This window comes from Rhinopithecus bieti, unplaced genomic scaffold (genome assembly GCF_001698545.2).
Source record: "Rhinopithecus bieti isolate Rb0 unplaced genomic scaffold, ASM169854v2 scaffold_5216, whole genome shotgun sequence".
NCBI classification, from domain to species: Eukaryota; Metazoa; Chordata; class Mammalia; order Primates; family Cercopithecidae; genus Rhinopithecus; species Rhinopithecus bieti.
The window spans coordinates 1,568,042-1,591,390 of NW_016805021.1; the positions used below are offsets into that span (position 1 = coordinate 1,568,042).

Here is a 23,349-nt window from a genome sequence, read left to right on the forward strand (position 1 = left end):
AGGGATAGCATTAGGAGATATAACTAATGTAAATGACGAGTTAATGGGTACAGCATACCAATGTGGCACATGTATATATATGTAACAAACCTGCACGTTGTGCTTATATACCCTAGAACTTAAAAAAAAAAAAAAAAAAAGAGTGGCCTGGCTGGGTGTGGTGGCTCACACCTATAATCTCAGTACTTTGGGAGGCTGTGACAGGCAGATCACTTGAGCCCAGGAGTTCGAGACCAGCTTGGACAACATGGCAAAACCCTGTCTCCATAAAAAATACAAAAATTAGCCAGGTGTGGTGGCACATGCCTGCAGTCCTAGCTACTGGTGAGGCTGAAGCAGGAGAATAGATTGAGCCTGGGAGGTTGCAGTGAGCATGATCACACCAGTGCACTTCAGCCTAAGTGACAGAGGGACTCTGCCTCAAAAAAAAAAAAAAAAAAAAAGAGTGGCACATATTCTGTGCATACAAGTTTTGATTTAGTACAGTGTATAGTTTACACAGGGGAAAATACAAGTTTTTAATTTTAAAAAGAGATCAGTATCTGAAATTTTCATTTGAAAGGTAACATTCATTGTTTACGAGGCTCAGAATAGGCCAGGTGCAGTGGTTCACACCTGTAATCCCAGCACTTTTGGGAGGCTGAGGTGGGTGGATCCTTAGAATTCAGGAGTTCCAGACCTGGCCAACATGGCAAAACCCCGTCTCTACTGAAAATACAAAAATTAGCCAAGTGTGGTGGCCAGCAGCTGTAATCCCAGCTACTCAGGAGGCTGAGGCAGGAAAATTGCTTGACACTCCGGAGGCAGAGGTTGCAGTGAGCTGAGATCACACTACCGTACTCCAGCCTGGGTGAGAAAGTGAGATTCTATCTCAAAAAGAAAAAGCCTCAGAGTAAATATTCTACTCTATAAATTCTTTGGATTAACATAATTTCCGGAAAACAAAACTCTTTATTTGGGCTCCTTTGCCACTTCACCATCAAAGAGGCCTAACATGGGGACGGTTTTGTTTTTACTTCTAAAAAGAACTACATTCAGAGCATCACTAATGCCATGTGACTTCTACAGGTAGACGTTACCCTACATTAAGATCTTTATTCAGTTGCCAGGCACGGTGGCTCACAACTGTAATCCCAACACTTTGGGAGGCTGAGGCGGGCGGATCACCTGAGGTCAGGAATTCGAGACCAGCCTAGTCAACATGGTGAAACTCATCTCTACTAAAAACATAAAAATTAGCCAGGCATGGTGGGGGGCGCCTGTAATCCCAGTTACTCGAGAAGCTGAGGTAGGATAATCGCTTGAACCTGGGAGGTGGATGTTGCAGGGAAAAAAAAAAAGATCTTTATTCAGTTGTAGCCTTTCTCCATACAACACTCTTCTTGGAATTATCAAGAAAAAGCTTTTTTTATAAGCTCTTAAAGCCTAGTGAATTCTTATTATCTGCATTCAGGCTATTACAAAGACCACTGTTTGGTGAACACAGCTCAAACTGCTATAAAACAATTCCTGCATTACCTATAAACCTCTCCTCTTCCTGGGCTAAGGTAGGTGTGACTAATTCAGTATTTCCCGTGGGGATAGAGGGAGACTTACAGCATTGGGTTAAGACAATGCTTTATTGTACGGAGAATGTCTAACATACCACAGCGTGTTTACTGTCTCTGCCTGCTGCCACCTCGCCCCGACCTGGCCAAAATGCCAGCAGTGCTCTGCAGTCATGGTGACAGCCAAAAAGAAAAAAAAAAAATAGCCATGCCCTGTTTCCCTGCAGAACCACTACAGTGCTCAGAACCCCTTCACACTGGCAGAAGAATGGACAATGCAGGTGCCCCTCAACACTGGCACAGCAGATGCTTCTGAAGCTGGCCAAAGTCCACTAGACCACAGAAAATCTCTAAATAACATGTCCGAACTTTCCTGGAGATCACACATTCTGCCTCCCCGACAAAGTACAGGGCAGTCCCTTGACAGATCCCATGACTATTCCCAGCCTTTGTGCAATGATAAAGATCAGTCATGATCGCCTGTGCTATAGAACACAAAGGAGACCCGGGCTCTCTGTAAACCTGGGGCATGGGGTAGAAGATTTCTTTTTCTTTTTTTGGAGACGGAGTTTCGCTCTTGTTGCCCAGGCTGGAGTGGGCTCGATCTCGGCTCACTGCAACCTCTGTCTTCCGGGTTCAAACGATTCTCCTGTCTCAGCCTCCCGAGTAGCTGGGGTTACAGGCATGCACCACCATGCCCGGCTAATTTTGTATTTTTAGTAGAGACGGGGTTTCTCCATTTTGGTCAGGCTGATCTTGAACTCCTGACTTCAGGTGATCCACCCACCTCACCCTCCCAAAGTGCTAGGATTACAGGCGTGAGCCACTGCACCTGGCCACGGGGTGGAAGATTTCTAACTTGAAGATTTCTAGCTGGCAGGCAGCCCAGAGCAGAATTCCCAAAATGAAGATACAAATCTCCCCCCTCCTTTCCCCACCCACCCCTTAAAGACCCAGAATGTACCAAAAAAATAAATATCCTTCCTTGATTTCGCAACTTTTTTTAATGTAAGCCAACCCCCTCGCCAATGCTATCACACCAACCTGCGAACCAACCCACTTCAAACTGGGAAGTTGTCTGACATTGAATAAAGATTGTTACTTTTTCCAGTTTTATATTTAAAAGGATATTTTCGAAGATGTTTCAGTATTAAGAATTATTTTTTCTCTTAAACACAGATAAAAGTGGAATGGCGAGGAAACTTTACAGCGCAAATGCTTTGTAATAATATAATTACGCAAGTCATCCAGTTTATCTTTCTCCCTCAGGGGACATTACACCAAGCCATCTGAGGAAAAAGAGCAGGGAGAGACTATCCACTAGTGTCCCTAAATACTCCTGCAAAGAAACCTCAAGGAAAGGTTGCCCCAAGTTGGCAGTAGAGAGCTACAGGTACAGGCTCCATGTCTCCTTACATGTACAATGAGGAGACTGACCTGATCAACTCCAGGATCCTCTCCAGGCTGACAGTTTGAAATTAAAGGCAACAGAATACCAATTTCAATCAAAATCCAGAGACCAAGGGAGGAATTAAGAAATAGTTTGTGGAGACCAGGATTTGTCACAGCAAAGTTCCAGACTAAAGGGGTGTGGAGGGATGGGCCTATAGAAAGAGCCATCAGGGCTGGGCATGTGGCTCACGCCTGTAATCCCAGCACTTTGGGAGGCCAAGGTGGGCAGATCACCTGAGGCTGGGAGTTCAAGACCAGCCTGACCAACATGGTGAAATCCCACCTCTACTAAAAATACAAAAATTAGCCGGGCATGGTGGCGTGGTGGCGCGCGCCTATAATCCCAGCTACTCAGGAGGCTGAGGCAGCAGAATCGCTTGAACCTGGGAGGTGGAGGTTGCAGTGAGCTGATATCTTACCATTGCACTCCAGCCTGGGTGACAGAGCAAAACTCTGTCAAGAAAGGAAGAAAGAAAGGAAGAAAGACGGAAAGAAAGACAGACAGACAGACAGAAAGAAAGAAAGAAAGAAAGAAAGAAAGAAAGAAAGAAAGAAAGAAAGAAAGAAAGGAGGGAGGGAGGGAGGAAGGAAAATAAAGAAAGAAAAGAAAAGAAAGGCCGGGCGCGGTGGCTCAAGCCTGTAATCCCAGCACTTTGGGAGGCCGAGACGGGCGGATCACGAGGTCAGGAGTTCGAGACCATCCTGGCTAACACGGTGAAACCCCATCTCTACTAAAAAATACAAAAGCTAGCCGGGCGAGGTGGCGGGCGCCTGTAGTCCCAGCTACTCCGGAGGCTGAGGCAGGAGAATGGCATAAACCCGGGAGGCGGAGCTTGCAGTGAGCTGAGATCCGGCCACTGCACTCCAGCCCAGGCGACAGAGCAAGACTCCGTTAAAAAAAAAAAAAAAAAAGAGAGAGAAGAAAAGAAAAGAAAAAGAAAAGAAAAGAAAAGAAAGAGAGAGTCATCAGAATGCCAGGTGCCACGGTTATGCCTGTAGTCCCAGCTACTTGGGAGGCTGAGGCAGGAGGATCCCTTGAGCACAGGAGTTTACTCAGCCTGGGTAACATAGTGAGAACTTGCCTTAAAATTTTTTATCTAAAAAAATAAAAAGAGCCATCAGAGAACCCCACAAGCGGACCAAGGTGAGGGCTTACATGGGGTCCAAGCTATGATGTTCTTTCACAGCAATGATTCCTGGGTGCAATGGAAGGAGGCTCTGGAGAAAAGGCGGCCCCAGGCAGAAAGGCAGGGAGTAGGTTTGGGTTGAGCCCTTCTTCTGAGCTGAGGCTACAAACATTAAAACATACGTCTAGAGGGTGCCCCAGCTGCAAGAGTCAGGACGGAGACACCCCAAAGGAAACAAGTATTTGGGGTGGGGCTTGGGGCTCTGGAGGGGAAGGGAAAGAGAGGAGCTGGGGAGCTTTCCAGTCTTCTACAACTTTACAAAAGAGTGGACCCCAGGCAATCTTGGCCTTCTTCTCCCTTTAACCTGCATACTATCTATAGTCTCTGGCTTCCTACAATTTCTATCAAGAATTCTAGATATTCCTGCAATTATGTTCAAATGACAGTTCCCACCCAGATGATGTGGCCTTTCTGTAACATCCTCCAACCTTTCATTCCTCTGAGTCAGGAAGGAAAACAAACTCTTCAGAAGTCCAGATCTGAAAAAACCCTAGTTGGGCTGACTCCCACTCCTACAGCATCCCTTTTATTCCCAGGCCCTAGTAAGCCTGAATTCAGTGTTCTTAAAGCTGACCCCTTGAAGAGCTGCAGTGGATAATTACAGCAAACATCAATCACATGGGCCCCGGGGGAACTAACTCCTGGGGGCACTAACTGCCCAGCCCACAGAGTGTGCTCTCGCCTACACATTATAGAAGTACCCACATAGAAGTACCCACAGGGCAGACTGGTCATCCTCGTCCCCACTTGGTAGGGGCTGCAGTTTTATATGTTCTCATCCCATCAGGCACTGCAGTTCTGTGGTTTACCCATTCAATAACAATGTTTGTTGCTGGCATCTAGAAAGATTTTTTTTTTTTTTAGTAGCTATCAACTTTGAAAATTGACATTTTTGGGAATACCAGACCAGCCCTTGACAATCTCCACTATGGTGACTCAGTCCTATAAGAGACAACATTTTATTCATCATCTCTCACTCAACGGCTGACTCAGAAGAATTCTTTACACCTGCTAGAAATAGTGAGAAAATATGATAGGGTGAAAATTCCATGTTGTGAAATGCCCTGTGTGTGGTAACCCTATGCAGGAGGCTAAGAAGAATTTTTGCCTTCTTTTCCATCCATTGAAGCGTTTACAGCAAATCCAAACTCTACTTTATCTAAAGGGAATTTCTTTTTTTTTTTTTTTTTTTTTTTTTTTTTTTTTTTTTGAGATAGAGTTTCTCTCTTGTTGCCCAGGCTGGAATGCAATGGTGCGATCTCAGCTCACTGCAACATCCACCTCCCGGGTTCAAGCGATTCTCCAGCCTCAGCCTCCCGAGTAGCTGGGATTACAGGTGTATACCACCACGCCCGGCTAATTTTTGTATTTTTAGTAGATATGGGGTTTCACCATGTTGGCCAGGCTGGTCTCACTCCTGACCTCAGGTGATCCACCCACCTCAGCCTCCCAAAGTGCTGAGATTACAGGCGTGAGCCACCGCACTGGCCAATGGCAAATATATATTTTTTTCATATGCTCGTAGGTACCCAGTAACCCACAAAAACATATGATTTTATTCTGTCAAATATCTTCATAGTTGTTTTTTTAAGAGACAGGGTCTCACTCTGTTGCTTAGGCTGGAGTGGAGTTACCCCTAGCTCACTGCAGCCTTAGACACCTGGGTTCAAGTGATCCTCCCATCTCAGCCTCCTGAGTAGCTGGGACCACAGGCACGCGCCATCATGCCTGATTTTTTTTTTTTTTTTTTTTTTTAGAAACAGGATCTCACTATGTTGTCCAGGCTGGTCTCAAACTCCTGGGTTCAACTGATCCTCCTGCCTCAGCCTCCCAAAGTGCTGGGATTACAGGTGTGAGCCACTGCTCCACGCAGCCTGCTTCCTGTATTGTAGGTACTCAGTGAACAACTTAGGAATTAGTAAAATTGAAAGGCCAGAAAGAAGTCACCAGAGTCCATTCTGCAACAAGGAGACTCTGTCACTTTGTCACACACAGGCCAAGAATGAATGTATGTAATCATCATCTTAACACCCACCTGCAAAACAAGCATTTTATGGCTTGATGCATGACCCTGAGCAAACAGACTCCAAAACGTCTGTGTCCCTGTTGGTCCCTTTCTAATAGTAGAAGCTGTTAAAGGAGGTAAGAGAATATGCCAACATGCTCAGAAAGACATTGTATTTATACAAGCTATCACCACCAGGAGTGCTTAGTTTCAGCAAAAAGGAAGATTATAATGTGCCTATGACTGAATTCAATGGAATTGAATTTTTACACTGAACATTAACAAAATGTAAACACAGAAGTAAAGGTTAAATGTGAAAAGGTTACTGTCAAAGGGAAGCTTAGTTATCAGCAAAATATATATCCAGATTAACTAGCCATTTCTATCCTTGACTTTTCTCCCTCTAGCAATCTTTTAAGCCTTTTAAAGGTGGAATAACACCCACCACAAGCATCTGAAACACAGCCCACTTATATATCACATCTACTTTTGGAGGAGCTGCTTTGCCTAGTGAACAACAGCACTGTGGGTTTTAGCATAAAAGAGAAAGAACATTTCCTGTCTGAACAGAATGACCACGCCTGCAGCACTTTGTACGCTTTCCATCAACAGCAGAACAAAGCTATTTCCTTTGGATTAGAAAGCTGCCAGGACATGCTGGCACATTCTAACTCTTCTTCACTTTGTGCTCCCCTGCCCTCCAGTAAGGGTACAGCAAACTACTATTCAACCATCTTTTAAAGGGTGTTAGGCAATGGTGCTGCAACATACCATGTATTTGCTTTACTGACCCCAAATAAAAACAAGTAAGGTAAACGAAGTTCAAATATTTAGAATTCATGCTCTTCACCTTTTTACTTGTGGTCGTTTTCCCCCTCCTCAAATGGTATTTGTTTCTGCAGCCTCACAGCTACTGAAAGTTATTTCAATTCTTTTCCTGTAATTTTAAAGTCTGCAAAAATGGCCTTGAGTAACTCCCAAGACTTACCATGAATATAAGATACATCCGATTAAGAGGCTGGTCCCCAGTATAGTCACCAAGTTTTCATCTCTGTACAGGTCTTGACCAAAGTCAGGCACACAGATTGTAACATTTTTCCCATGTTCATCTAGAACTTGTAAAGAAAAAACAAAGTCATCACAGTCAAATAGAAAGCCCAGCTGTAACTCACAGAAGCACTCATTTTGGCAAAACTCAGGTAGCTGTGGTGTACCTCCTTAGAATAGTGAACACTTATCACTGGAAACCTCTACTCTACAGGCTGTTTCCACGCAGACTGGATTTCTGCTATTTCAAAGAACCATTCTCCCACATCATCACACCCTTGGAACAAGACCCTCAGATTCCAGCTCAGTGCCATGGGACTCAAACAGATCCAGGACCAAAGGAGAGAGTCTTGCTCATTTTCAGTACTATTCAAACAATAGTAAAAAGACAAGTCAGGCGCATTTTTCAGTTGACAGGGCAGCCCCTAAAGAGAGGTAGGGTGCAGATACCAAGCAGTGCTGAGGTGAATCAACAGCCAACAATAGCTCCTAAACCAGTTGAGAAGCTATTTAGATGTGATATGATAATTGCGATATCTTTCTGTCTACAACTTGGAAACCCTCCTGAGGTTTTTTTTAAAGTATGGGTGACTACATGTGATATTGTGAAATATACATTTGGTCTTCATCCACATTTACTTGCATGCAACTCCTAAAATCCTTGAAATCTCCAAAATGGTGTCTTTTTGTATGTTAATGATGGACTAATGGCTGGCAGCCCCTAGGCAGCTTCAGGATGGGGGCTGGTCACCAGAAAGACCAAGGTAGGATTAGAGGGTTGGGACTTTCAGACCCACTCTCCAAACTCCAGGAATGGGAGGAATGGCAGTTGATCACCAAGGGCCAATGGTTGAATCATTTAATCAATCATGCCTGTGTAATGAAGTCTCCATAAAAGGCCCAAAAGGACATGGTTCAGAGAGCTTTCTGAGAGCTAGAGGCTTACAGGAAGGTGAACACGACCTCATCCACATGTTAGGAACCCAGCCACACCAACTCCATGGAGACAGAAGCTCGGGACCCTTCCAGACCTTGCCTTGTATGTATTTTCACCTGCCTGTTTACTTGTATGCTTTAAAATATCCTTTGTAATAAATCAGTAAAGGTAAGTATTTCCTGAGTTCTGTGAGCCACTCTATAAATTAATCCATCCCAAAGAAGGGGTAACTGTGGGAGCCCTAACAGTTGGTCAGAAGTTCTGGGGGGCCGGACTTGTGACCAGCAGGAAGGGTAGGGCTGTTTTGTGGAATTGAGCCTTCAACCTGTGGGATCTGACCTTATCTCCAGGTAGAGCATCCGAATTGGATTGGAGGACACCCAATTGAAGCCCACTGTGGAACTTACTGCCTGCTTGCTGGTGGGGAGAAATCTCCACATATTTTAGTGTCACAGAAACCTTCTGTGTTGACTGTTGTAGTGTGAAACAGAAGAAAAACGGAGTTATTCTAAACACTACGTAACAAAGATTCCTATAATATAGCCATCAGTGGTAATTTACCTTTTACCTGACATGGGATCTTCCATTTGGAACACCCAACCTAGGTCTGACTGCCAACTTTACCACCAAAGCAAATAACATAAACATAAAATAACACTCTAGAAACCACTTTACAAACGTGCACATTTTAAGTGTCTGAAGTGAGACTAAAATTATGACTGGTATTTGCACTTGAAACAGTAAACATAACTGTGCATGCTGTGGTTTAAGGAATCTTTTATTATTTGTATAAATTTATGGGGTACAAGTGTTAGCTTTTTTACATGTAGTGGGAAAGTCTTGGCTTTTAGTGTATCTATCACCCAAATAATGTGTATTGTACCCATTAAGTAATTTCTCACCATCTATCCCCTCCCTCCTTCCTATGTTGGAGACTTCACTATCATTCCACACTCATGTCCATGTGTACACACTATTTAACTCCCACTTAAAAGTGAGAACATGCAGTATTTTTCTTTCTGTGTCTGCTTGTTTCACTTAAGATAATGGCTTCGTTTCATCCATGTTGCTACAAAAGACAGGATTTCATTATTTTTTATGGCTGAATAATAGTATTCCATTGTGTGGATATATACATATATATAAAAATCACATTTTCTTTTTTTCTTTCTTTCTTTTTTTTTTTTTGAGACAGAGTCTCGCTCTGTAGCCCAGGCTGGAGTGCAATGGCGCAATCTCGACCTCGGCTCACTGCAAGCTCCTCCTCCCGGGTTCACGCCATTCTCCTGCCTCAGTCTCCTGAGTAGCTGGGACTACAGGCGCCCGACACCGCACCCGGCTAATTTTTTGTATTTTAGTAGAGATGGGGTTTCACCGTGGTCTCGATCTCCTGACCTCGTGATCCGCCCACCTCGGCCTCCCAAAGTGCTGGGATTACAAGCGTGAGCCACCGCACCCGGCCAAATCACGTTTTCTTTATCCAATCATCTATTGATGGACACTTAAGGTGATTCCATATCTTTGCTATTGTGAACTGTGCTGCGATAAACACAGAGGTGCAGGTATCTTTTTGAAATAATGATTTCTTTTCCTTTTCATAGATACCCAGTAGTGGGATTGCTGGATCAAATGGTAGCTCTATTTTTACTTCTCTGAGAAATCTCCACACTGTTTCCCATAGTAGCTATGCTAATTTACATTCCCATCAACAGTGTAAGTGTTCCCATTTCTCCACATCCTTGCCAACATCTGTTACTTTTTGTCTTTTTAATACTAGCCATTCTGACTGGTGTGAAATGGCATCTAGTTATGGTTTTAATTTGCATTTCTCGGATGATTAGCAATGTTCAGCATTTGTTTCATATGCCTGTTGGCCATTTATATGTCTTATTTAGAAAAAAAATGAAATGTCTATTCATGTCCTTTGACCACTTTTTAATGGGATTATTTAGTGATTTTTGTTGTTGAATTGAGCTCCTTGTAAATTCTGCATATTGCTCCCCTATAAGACACAGTTTGCAAATATTTCTCTGATTCTGCAGGTTGTCTGTCCACTCTGTTGATTATTTCTTTTGCTGTACAGAAGCTAATTAGATTAATATAATATAGTTCCATTTGTCTGGTTTTGTTTCTGTTGTCTGTGCTTTTGAGGTCTTAGTCATGAATTCTTTGCCTTGAGCAATATCCAGAAGAGTTTTCCTAGGTTTTCTTCTAGTATTTTTATAGTTTCAGGTCTTACATGTAAGTAAGTCTTTAATCCACCTTTTGTTGGTTTTTGTATGTGGTGAGAGACAGGGTAGTGGTTCAGCGTAAGGAAATCCAAATTTTCCAGGACCACTTACTGAAAAGGGTATCCTTTCCCTAGTGTGTGTTCTTGTCAACTTTGTCAAAGACCAGATGGCTATAAACATGTGGCTTTACTTCTGGGTTCTCTATGCAGTTCCATAGATCTATTCTTATGCAAATGCCATGCTATTTTGCTTACTGTAGCTTTGTAGCATAATTTGAAGAAGGGACTCCTCCAGCATTGAAGTGTGATTCCTCCAAGCTTTGTTCTTTTTCCTTAGGATTGCTTTAGCTATTCTGGCTCTGTTGTTTCCATACAAATTTTAGGATTGTTTTCTGTGAAAATATCATTGGTATTTTGATAGGGATAGCACTGAATGTGTAAGACTGCTTTAGGCAATATGGTCATTTTAACAATATTTATTCTTCTGATCCATGAGCATGGGATGTCTTTCCATTTGCTTTTTTTTTTTTTTTTTTTTTTTTGAGACGTGGTCTTGTTCTTTCACCCAGTCTGGTGCACAGTGGCCTGATCATAGATCACTGTAATCTCAAGCTCCTGGGCTCAGGTGATCTTCCCACCTCGGACACATGAGTAGCTAGAACTACAGGTGCATGCCACCACACCCAGCTAATTTGTAAATTTTTTGTAGAGATGGGGTTTTGCTATGTTGCTCAGGCCGGCCTCAAATTCCTGGCCTCAAGTTATCCTCCCACCTTGGCTTCCAAAGTGCTGGGATCACAGGAATGTGCCACTACTCATAGCCCCTCCCTTCAAGGTTTTCATCAGTGTTTAGTAGTTTTCATTGTAAAGATCTTTCACCTCCTTCATTAAATTTATTCTTAGTTATTTTATTTTTTGTAGCTATTGTAAATGGGACCAGCTTCTTCATTTGGTTCTCTGCTAGATGATTACTGGTGTATAGAAACACTACTAATTTTTTTTTTTTTTTGAGGCGGAGTTTTGCTCTGTTGTCCAGGCTGGGGTGCAGGGGTGCAGTAGTGTGATCCTGGCTCACTGCAACCTCCCCGTCCCGGGTTCAAGTGATTCTCCTGTCTCAGCCTCCCAAGTAGTTGGGATTACAGATGTGTGCACCACCAGGACTCGCTCATTTTTGTATTTTTAGTAGAGACAGGGTTTCACCATGTTGGCCAAGCTGGTCTCGAGCTCCTGACCTCAAAGGATCCATCCACCTTGCCCTCCCAAAGTGCTGGGATTACAGATGTGAGTCAACGTACCCAGCCAAAACACTAGTAACTTTTGTATGTTGATTTTGTATACTTCAATATTACTGAATTCATTATACAAATCTAAGAGTGTTTTGGTGGAACCTTTTGGGTTTTCTAGATACAGAATCATATCATCAACAAACATGATAATTTGACTTCCTCTCTTCCAATCTGGATGCCTTTTATTTCTTTCTCTTGCCTGAGTGTCCTGGCTAGGACTTCCAGTACTATGGTGAATAGGCATGGTGAAGGTAGGCACCCTTATCTTGGTCCAGTTCTCAAAAGGAATGCTTCCCATTTTTCCCCACTCAGTATGATATTGGCTGTAGGCTTATCATATATGACCTTTATTATTTTAAGTTGTGTTCCTTCTATTTATTATTTTAAGTTATGTTCTTACTTTATTGAGGGTTTTTTTTTTACCACGAAAAGATGCTGAATTTTAACAAATGCTTTTTCTGCATCTATTGATATGATCACATGGTTTTTATCTTGAATTCTGTTTATGTAATATGTAATGTATGCTGTATCATATTTATAAATTTGCATATGTTGAGCCATTCTTGTATCCATGGTATAATGCCCACTTGATCATGGTATATTATCTTCTGATGTACTATTACATTGTGTTTGCTAGTATTTTATTGAAGATTTTTCCATCTATGTTCATCAGGGGTATTGGTCTGTAATTTTCTTTTTTGTTGTATCCCTGTCTGGTTTTGGTTATCAGGGTGATATATCAGGCCTTGCATAATGAGTCAGGGAGAGTTCTTTCCTCCTCCATTTTTTGGCACAATTTCAGGAGGACTGGTATTAGTTCTCCCTTATATGTTTGGTAGGATTTGGCTATGACTCCATCCGGTCCTGGCTTTTTCTTACTGGAAGAGTTTTAAAATCATTGATTCAATATCACTACTCATTATTGGCCTGTTTAGGATTTCTATTCCTTCTTGCTTTCCAGAAATGTATCCATTTCCTCTAGGTTTTCTACTTTGTAAGTATATGGATGTTCATAACAGTCTGTAATGATCTTTGTACTTTTGTGGTATTATTGTGATTTTTCCTTTTTCGTTTCTAATTTTGTTGATTTGGTCTTCTCTCTTCTTGGTTAGTCTAGGGGCTTATCAATTTTGTTTATCTTTTCAACAAACCAACTTTTTTTTGTTTTGTTGATCCTCTGTATTTTTCTCATGGGCTTTTTTTTGGTGGGGGGAGGCCTGTATTTTGTTTAGTTCCTTATTTTATTTTTTTGAGACAAAGTCCCTGTCTATTGCTATGGGTAGAGTGCAGTGGTGCAGTAAGAGCTCACACGTCACTGCAGCCTCAACCTCTGGGGTTCCAGGGATCCTCCCACCTCAGCCTCCCGAGTAGCTGGGACTACAGATGTGCGCCACTATGCCTGGATTTTTTTTGTAGGGACAGGGTTTCGTCATGTTGCCCAGGCTGGTCTCAAACTTCCGGGCTCCTGCAATCTGCCTGCCTCAGCCTCCCGAAGTGCTACGATTACAAGCATGAGCCAACTCACACAGCCCTGATCTTTGTTATTTCTCTTGTTCTGCTAACTTTGGGTTTGGTTTCTTCTTGATTTTCTAGTTCCAGGTGCAACATTAGGTTGTTAATTTGTGATCTTTCTGCTTTTTTGATGTAGGCATTTAATGCTATAAACTTCCCTGTGTATGCTGTGGTTTCAAGAATCTTTATTCTTAGGCTAATTTAAAAAATGTAGAGCACTTGAAATTTAAAATAACTTTTTTTCTGTTTTTTTTTTTTTTGTTTTTTTTTCTGGTAGAGATGCTATGTTGCCAAGGCTGGTCTCAGCTCCTGGCCGCAAACAATCTTCCTGCCTTAGCCTCCCAAGGTGCTTAGATTACAGGCATGAGACACCATGCTCAGCCTTTTTTTCTGTTTTAAAGGGATACCTGCCATTTAAAAAATATTGTAAATAAAAATCCCAGTAAGTTAAAGCCAGAAATTAATACATAAACAGACATAAAAGAAAGTCTTAAAGAGACTAAATTTATGTACACTTACAGAGTCAAGATAGAATATTTAAAAAAAAAAATTAAATCCAGGATACGCAATACTTACTTAAGACCGCCACTTACATTACTTTCCACTGTAAATAGCAACAAGGACAAGCCCATAAATAGTATGCATATAAGCTAAAACTTTCAAAATTATCATTGCACCAGTTTTCCAAATTTAAGAGGAAACAACTTCAATTTTCTTAGACACAACATTTATTTAATTTGATTTATATAAGCTCAAATAATACCCATACATTTATATATGCTTATGTGTATGTATGTATATATGCATGTAAATGTGTGTGTGTATTTGCATTTATACATCACAAAAGTAATAGAGAGGGTAAGTTAAGTTTCTGCAAGTTACTTAAGTAGCAGGATCAGTCTATAAACCAGGCAGTCCGACTTCAAAGCTCATGCTCTAATCACTATGTTTGGCTGTCTCTGTAAATAAATGTCATTTAGGACGAGTGGTTTGAGGTCACATAGCCAGTAAATCACGGGATCTGTGCTCAGATCCTGCTCCCTGCTCCCCACTCCCCACATTCTTTCCACTCCCTCTGTTCCACTGCTATAGTCACAAAAGAAAAGAAATACAACTAAATTAAGAGGTTATTTAGGCCTAAAAGCAAACTCCACAGCCAAACCTTTCCTCCTGTCTGTCCTACACACCAGGAAGAATTGAAAAGGGAATTTTCCTTTACATAGCTCAAGTTAAAGACTTTTTTAACTTGAAAGATGAAAAGTCTAGATCATCTCTCTATTGTGATTTAGTACACTTCTATTATTTATTTTCAACTTAATTTTGTGGATACATAGTAGGTGTACATATTTATGTGGTACATGAGATGTTTTAATACAGGCATGAAATATGTAACCATCACATCATCTAAAATGGGGTATCCATCCCCTCATGCATTGATCCTTTGTGTTACAAGCAGTCCAATTATACTCTTTTAGTTATTTTAAATGTACAATTAAACTTGACTATAGTCACCCTGTTGTGCTATCAAATACTAGGTCTCATTCATTCTTCCTATTTATTGTGTACCCATTAATCATCCCAACCTCCTCCCAAACCTCCCCAAACTCTTCCCAGCCTCTGGTAGCCATCCTTCTGCTCTCTATCTCCATGGCCTCTCCAATATTTAAACAATAGTTCATTCCTCCATGAATGAAAATATTCATACCGCAAACACAAGCCCCCCTAACAGGCTGGCTTACCTACTTCTGCAGGTTTGCTGGACAGAGCTGAGAAGGTGAGGTAGGTGACATAGCAGCTTATGACCCCTGATTGTAGGAGCCCTGAGTGCGGCTGTCCTGAAAATGACAAGAGACAGACAGACAACAGGCTTTAATTTGAAGAAAAGAAAGCATATGTCCAAAAAAACCTGATAGTCCCCATGACAGTCCTCAAACTTGAGCATCCACATTTAAAGGAAAGAAAAGAGAAAAAAAAATGTAGTATGTTTCTCAGATAAAACTAAAAGATATTAAGGGGAGAGAGTTACACACTGAGCTGAACATTGCTATTTTAAAGATGTCAGGTTCTGCCAAGTTCTCTACCAATACTTTATCGAGCCCATGGCTATACTTAAACACACTAACTAGTCTCCCTGAGGTTTGTAACATTAGTTCTTAAATCCCAAGATCAGAAAAAAAATTACCGTCGTTGTTGATAAAACCACATAGCTTAGTTGGGGAGGGGAGTAAGTGGTAAACCAGATTTCACAGGGGACGTATTCCGGATTCTACAAGGTCATCACATACCACAATCTATGACAGGACAAAAGCTCTTACCTGCCAATGGACAAAAGCTTTTGGAAACAGAATATAAGAATTGCTCTTGGCTAAAGAGGAAGGCTATGGGGCTCAGGATTCACTGGGAGAAGGGCTTTAAGGTTATTTACTGATTCATTTATTTTAACTTTTATTTTAGGTTTGGGGTGTATATGCAGGTTTGTTGTAAAGGGAAAATTGTCATGGGGTTTGTTGTATAGATTATTTCATCACCCAGGTATTAAGTCTAGTAACCATTAGTTATCTTTCCTGATCCTCTCCTTCTTCCCACCCTCCACCCTGACAGATAGGCCCCAGTGTGTGTTGTTCCCCTCTATGTGTCCATATGTTCTCATCATTTAGCTCCCACTTTTAAGCAAGAACATGTGGTATTTGGTTTTCTGTTCCTGTGCTCGTTTTAAGGATAATGTCTTCCAGCCCCATCCATGCTCCTGAAAAGGACATGATCTCTTACCTTTTATGGCTACACAGTATTCCACAGATTCCACAGTGTGTATGTACCACATTTTCTTTATTCAGTATACCATTGATTGGCATTTAGGTTGATTCCATATCTTTGCTATTGTGAATAGTGTTGCAGTGAACATACGTGTGCCTGTGTCTTTACGTGAGAACCATTTATATTCCTTTGGGTATATACCCAGTAATGAGATTGCTGGGCCTAATGGTAGTTCTGTTTTAGGTCTGAGGAACTGCCACACTGCTTTCCACTACGGTTGAACTAATTTACATTCCCACCAACAGTGTATAAGTGTTCCTTTTCTCTGAAACTTCACAAGCCATCTGTTATTTTTTGAAAGTTATAATATTTCAAGTAAACTAAAGGTTCAGATCCTTCAGAGTAACCAGGATGTGATAAGGGATCTCTCTTTTTTTCCTGCAAAATTTTGACCACTTACTGACATAAAAGGATGCAGTTTTACTCAGTCTTGCGGTCAAATTTGTTTCCAAAATTATCATTATTAAATTATAATTACCGATAAAGACATAAAATAGACCTTGTTATAATGTTGCACTTTGGCAAGGGAATAAGATTTCCCTTAGCACCGAATGGTATTAAACCAAATATTTCAGAACATTATCCCTATTTCAAAAGATAAGATTTAACCCAAAGATTTTAATCAGAATATCAAGTTGTTCTAGGAACTCTTAACTGATCAATTGAAGGGATTAGGAGAATACTCTCAATTTCAATAATGGTCTTAAAATTTTAGTAGAGGAAAACATATTATTTGTGACTAGTTTTTTTTCTTCTTCTTCTTCTTCTTCTTTTTTGACACAGAATCTCACTCTGTCACCCAGGCTGGAGTGCAGTGGTGGGATCTTGGCTAACTGCAACCTCTGCCTCTCGGCTTCAAGCAATTCTCCTGCCTTGGCCTAACCAGGTAGCAGGGACTACAGGCGTGCGCCACCACAGCTGGTTAATTTTTTTGGGTATTTTTAGTAGAGACGGGGTTTCCCCATGTTGGCCAGGCTGGTCTTGAACTGCTGACCTCACATGATCTGCCGCCTGCCTCGGCCTCCCAAAGTGGGGATTACAGGCATGAAACACCACACCTGACCACTAGTTGCCTTTTTAAACCACTATTTTAGAAAGGATTCAAGGGGGCTATAAATTTATTGCCTATATTTTCCTACCTAGAACCTGAATGTCATGTGCATTTTCATCACCTATAGGGTCCGACCCACAAAAAAACATCAGACCAGGGACATCTCACTGTAAGCCCAAAGACATTATATCCTGGCTTAAGAAACCAAGAGTAGTTTATAAATGACAATTCACATGTATACTTCCTAAAGCACTTTCAAATCCCACTGTCTCTTCGTTTCGGCTTTGAAACGACCATGAGCAAGGTCAGGCTCACATGTTTCCACTGACTTCACTGAGGAAGAGCACATGGGCCAGCTGCTGGCTGAGCTGGGATGGGATGTCCTGCTTCCTGGCTCCCAGACCACACTGCCCACAGCCTTGAGTGAAAGATGACCCCAGAACCAACCCCTTGTGCGGCCCTTTCATTCAACTTTTACACAGATTGTAGGCAAGCTCTTAAACAACTGACTTGATATACTCGGAAGGCATTTCCCATTTAAAGGCTCCTTGTGGTACATTATTTAGCAAAGGCAGTATCTTCCTATTAATTGACTTCATTAAGTTCAGGTCTTTCTCGAGATGAGAAATGCTTGGCTATCACAGCTCGAGCGTGAGATATGAAGAGACTGGAGCCCCACCTTGCCCACTACTGACACATCCACAGTAAGTTAAGGAATACACTAGTTAAAAAAAAAAAAAACCATCGGGTTTGCTCAAAGACACTTAGGAAAATATAAATAAGGAAGAATGGAAAAAAACATGCTTACGATTTTGGACACAGGGCGAGATGGCTACCAATGAAATAAGCAGGCATAGGCCTCCATTTACTCCCAGCAGAATTTTGTTTTCCATGCAGCCGTCTTTCTGTGTGTAAAACACTGCCATCAAAACCAAGCCTCCAGTGGCAATGGAATACATGATGAGTGTCACCAGGGCCAGGGAGGCGTACCACAGCTTGTTACTGGCTGTGCCTGCTGTCCTGTTTCTCCAGGAAATGGGTAAGAGGGAGAGGAGAGAAGACAAGTCAATGAAGCCCACCATTCTCTGATAACATTCACCATCCCTCAGGCAGTAACTAGTACTACAGGCCACAGGCACTGGTACCCAGCTGCCCAGAAGACACATTATTTTAGCAATGATTATGCTCTATCAAAGCTAGAAGGTTCTGGTAAATATGGAAACTTCTTGGCTAAAGCTTAGAATTTTCTCTCAACACTGAGAGAATTCCACTTTCTGCAGCAAATGTATTCATTCATTAAAATGAATAATGTCAACCCAAATGAGAGACTGAGGCAACAGCCTCAATCAACCGAGGTTTACTGAACCAGAGGTTTGAGGGTGCACCCAAAAACACACAAGTCACAGAATCTTCTGTGGCCGGTGCTCCCAAAGAGGTTGCAGAAGGCTCAGGATTTACCCATTTCTTTAAAGGGGAGAAGGCATGCAGGAAAAGGGGCAGGTGGTGAGGCAAATGCGACATTCTCCCGAGATTTTAACTAGTGCCCAGTAAACTCCACTATACAAGAGATATGATAAACATTGCAAAAGGGAGTAAAGGAAGAGTTAATTATATAGTCTCAGGGTAGGCAGAGAAATGACTGCTCTCCTGTCTTTGTTCTGCACCTGGGAAGATAAGCTTGTAATGGGCATTGTCAGGGTGAAATGTAACAGACTGCAATTCCATGGACAAGGAGCTACACTTAGGTCGCAGACCTAAAGTTACAGCTGATATGCCCTTTTTTATGGGAAGATACACATCTTGAAAGGTTTAGAGATCAACAGATAATTTACTTATGAGCGATTTGAGGGCAGTAATCCGGGATGCATGGGGCCTTTTGCCTTCTGTCGAGGTCTACCTAATGTGTAGTCCTTTGACACAAGGTTGGGAAGTCACAGCTATCTATGGGCAGGTGGGAGGGAGACAGCAGTGTCACGTGACTCTGTCTCCAGGTTTAACTCTCCGTTTGGTGTAATGAGTTTGAGCAGTCTTGAGACTCTTCATTTCCTTTAGCCACCTACAGACTTCATTCTAGCTTCTCCATTCTGACTGTGAACCACCTTGGGTCAGTTTTTGGCAGGATGAAAAAGTTGCTCTTCACTGGGCTTCTCCAAGTTTTCTCCATAAACAGAGCCCCAAAGTGCCATAGTCTCTACTCCAAAGTGCTGCCAGTAGAGGTGGCTCACATCTGTAATCCCAGCACTTTGAGAGGCCGAGGCAGGCGGATCACTTGAAGCTAGGAGTTCAAGACCAGCCTGGGCAACATGGCAAAACCTTGTCTCTACAAAAATTAGAAATATTAGCAGCGTGTGGTGGTGCAAACTTGTAGTCCCAGTTGCTTGGGACACTGAGGTAGAGGGATCACCTGAGCTCGGGTGGATGACACCTGCTATGAGCCATGACTACACTCCATTTGGGGCAAGAGTGAGACCCTGTCTAAATTTTTTTTTTTTTTTGAGATGGAGTCTCGCTCTGTTGCCCAGGCTGGAGTGCAGTGGTGTGATCTTGGCTCATTGCAACCTCCACTTCCCAGGTTCAAGCAATTCTCTGCCTCAGCCTCCCTAGTAGCTGGGATTACAGGCACCCACTACCATGCCCGGCTAATTTTTGTCTTTTTATTAAAGACGGGGTTTCACCATCTTGGCCAGGCTGGTCTTGAACTCCTGACCTTGTGATCCACCTGCCTCTGCCTCCCAAAGTGCTAGGATTACAGGCATGAGCCACTGTGCCTGGCTCTAAATATTTAATAATAATAATAAATAAACTTTTAAAAACAGAAACAAAGTTTTGCCAGCAGCTCTTGTGGATGCCATCTTCTTAGGGAGAAAAGAGAATTATCTTTACTAAGAACCATATTAGCTGACCGTAGCTCTTTATTCCCTGAACTGAAGAGAAGGGCCTGTAACTGTGCTCCTTCTTTATCTAAAATAGTATAAGGGAAGAGTAAAAGAAAATTTGACATTAAAAAAAGTTAAATAGATAGGAATAAATTCTGGTGATCAACGGTATGGTAGGGTGATGAAGGCTAGCAGTAAGGTATTGTATATTACAAAATAGCTAGAGGAGAGGCTTTTGAGATTCTCAACACAAAGAAATGATACAGCCTGGCCAACAGAGCAAGACCCCATCTACAAAAACCAAAAACCAAACCAAAACAAAAAACAAAGATATTAGCTGGACATGCTAATTAGCTAGCTTCTTGGGAGGCAGAGAGGCAGGAGGATCTCTCGAGGCTAGGAGTTCAAGGCTGCAGTAAGTTATGACTGCGCCACTGCACTCCAGCCTGGGTGACAGAGTGAGACTCTGTCTCTTTAAAAAAAAGAGAAAAAAAAGAAAGGAAAGAAAGAAAAAGATGATAAATCCATGAGGTAATGAATAGCCAACTACCTTGATTTGATTACTGTATGACATACATGTATCAAAATGTCAAAATGTACCCGATAAATATGTACAATTACAATATGTCAATTAAAAAATAAATTAGGGCACGGTGGCTCACACCTGTAATCCCAGCACTTTGGGAGGTCAAGGCGGACAGATTACGAGGTCAGGAATTCGAGACCAGCCTGACCAACATGGCGAAACCCCACCTCTACCAAAAATACAAAAATTACCCGGGCGTGGTGGTGCATGCCTGTAATCCCAGCTACTTGGGTGGCTGAATCGCTTGGACACCAGAGGCAGAGGTTGCAGTGAGCCCAGATCATGACACTGCACTCCAGCCTGAGCAAGAGGGCAAGACCCTGTCTCACACAAAAAAGGAAATTGTTCAGAACAAAGAAAAGTATCTATAAATGCTAAATGAACTGGACAGAACAACAGGGAGAATGAATTGAATGAATCATTGTCATCTGCCTTATGATTAAATTGCTCTTTGTAACCACATTCTCCCAAACCTCACAGAAAAAGCAACTTACTTTATGCCCTCACAAAACTGGAAAGTGTTCAAGCAACCCAGTTAAAATGTTTTAATGATGAAAAAATTCCTGCAGCCAGAAACAAAGAAAATAGGGAGGAAAGGGCCAAAATGAGAATGACCGTCATATTCCTGAAACTGTGCCAGACACTCCAATGGCCTTGGAATTATTCTAACATAAAAGGCGTACAAAGGAAATGAGAGAAAATGGGATTTTAAAAAGGAAAAAACAATCTAAGAGCAAATAATAATGGATGATGGGGAGACAGCATGAATTATACAGAAAAAGGTAAACACTGCTGACTGGTTTGTGGGTGGGAGACGACCAACACTTCTATTCACTACTCTTTTTGGTTATGTTATTAGAATATGAAGGACTTTCTTACAGTTAATTAATATTTACAGTCCATCCCAAAGTTAAATCTTCAACCCCAACCTTTCCCCTGAACGTCACTTATATTAACCAACTGTTCATTTAACAACTGGAGACCCACTTGAAGGTCTAATTGGCATCTCAAACTTAGCACATTCAGGCTAAGGTAACTTCCTGATATTGACACCCCCATCCCTCCCTCCCCCAAACCTGCCATTGTGCAATCATCCCAACCTCAGAAAACAGCAATTCCATCTTCCCATTGTTGGGGGAAGAGAGAAAGAAAGAGGAAAGGAAAGAAAGGAAAGGAAAGGAAAAAGAGGAAAGGAAAAGGAAAAGGAAAGAAGGAAGGAAGGAAGGAAAGAAAAGAAAAGAAAAGAGAGAACAGCACAGAAGAACTGCGGTCACTCTGGAAGCTTCTTGCTCTCCCCTCCCCCACCCACCTCCACTCAGAGCTGGCTTTAGAACATAGGAGGATCCAGCTCCTTAGTACCACATAGTTCCAGACTAATCCTCCCTCACCTGGATTGTCTCCCCCTGACCTCCTTACTTGCACCTCTGACATCTTTTCACCTTTCTTGACTTAAAACAGATTATATTCCTTCCTTCTTAAGGCCCTCTGGTGCTCTTCCATCCCACTAAAAATACAAAAAAAAAGTCTTTACACTTGACACCTAAAGCCCTTTGTTTCAATTCTAATAGAGAACTGACACTGTAAACCACAAAATTTGAGCTAGAAAAGAAAAAAAAGAACACACCAGTTAGTCCAAACACATTATTTAAGTGTGAAAACTGAGGTCAGAGGGGCCAACTGATGTGCCCTACAGTGAAAGAGCAAGCATTAAAAGGGGCACTGAAGCCAAACACAATGTCATCCCAGGACTTTGGGAGGCCAAGGCAAAAGGATCTCTTTAACCCAGGAATTCAAGATCAGCCTGGGCGACGTGGCGAAACCCCATCTCTACCAAAAAAAAAAGAAATTAGCCAAGTGTGGTGCCACATGCCTGTAGTCCCAGCTTCACAGGGGGCTGAGGTGGGAGAATCACTTAAGCCTGGGAAATGGAAGCTCCAGTGAGCGAGCCATGGTCACACAACTGCACTCCAGCCTGGATGACAAAGTGAGATCCCATCTCAAAAAATAATAATAATAATAATAAAAGAAAAAGAAGAAAACAAAGGGGTACTGAAATCTGCATCTCCTAGTTGCCAGGCCCAAGACCTTTCTACTCTATTGTTTTCAGGATCATCTCCTTCTCAAGATGTTTACAAAGAGATAAATGAAAAAGGGAAGAAAAGGTACTTTAGTTATTCTATCAAGAGCAATGAGCCTATTTTCTAGATTCTTATACGCAAGAGTCTGTTAAACTATAAACATGTTGACAATAGGGATTTTTGTTGGCATATATGCCTCAAAGCTTGGAAAATAGCAACACTATTTGTTGCAGAGCTTTTAAGTCATTCTAACTGAGTTTCTGAAAGTTTTTAAAGCAACCAAACTTTTCCAAAATGCCTGCTAAAAACATGGCATCAATAATTAGTCCCAGCAAATGGATTCATAATCAATCAAAACATTAAAGTCAGACTGAAGAAGCACAAGTGTTCTCAAGGGAACATACTATTTAATGGGCAGATCAGGCACCAAGGATCAAAACTGTTAATATTTTACCATGAAGTTCCTTATTTGAAGTATACTTGTGAAAGTTTTAGGATGATGAATTTATTTTCTTTTTTTCTTTTTTTCTTTTTTTTTTTTGAGACGGAGTCTTGCTCTGTCGCCCAGGCTGGAGTATTTTCTTTTTTTCTTTTTTTCTTTTTTTTTTTTGAGACGGAGTCTTGCTCTGTCGCCCAGGCTGGAGTGCTGTGGCCAGATCTCAGCTCACTGCAAGCTCCGCCTCCCGGGTTCATGCCATTCTCCTGCCTCAGCCTCCCGAGTAGCTGGGACTACAGGCGCTG

The 23,349-nt window shown here is 41.9% G+C and overlaps 1 protein-coding gene across 1 annotated transcript in view; it reads right to left on the reverse strand.

The window, feature by feature from the left end:
- The window catches only part of SERINC5 (serine incorporator 5), a 123,963-nt gene that overhangs the window by 15,094 nt on the left and 85,520 nt on the right, over window positions 1–23,349 (reverse strand). Inside the window, exons 6-8 of the mRNA XM_017870917.1 lie at window positions 17,877–18,088; window positions 14,943–15,038; window positions 7,180–7,306 (exon numbers count right to left, since the gene is read on the reverse strand). Of these exons, the coding sequence (XP_017726406.1) occupies window positions 7,180–7,306; window positions 14,943–15,038; window positions 17,877–18,088 (435 nt within the window). The remainder of the gene's footprint in view (window positions 1–7,179; window positions 7,307–14,942; window positions 15,039–17,876; window positions 18,089–23,349) is intronic.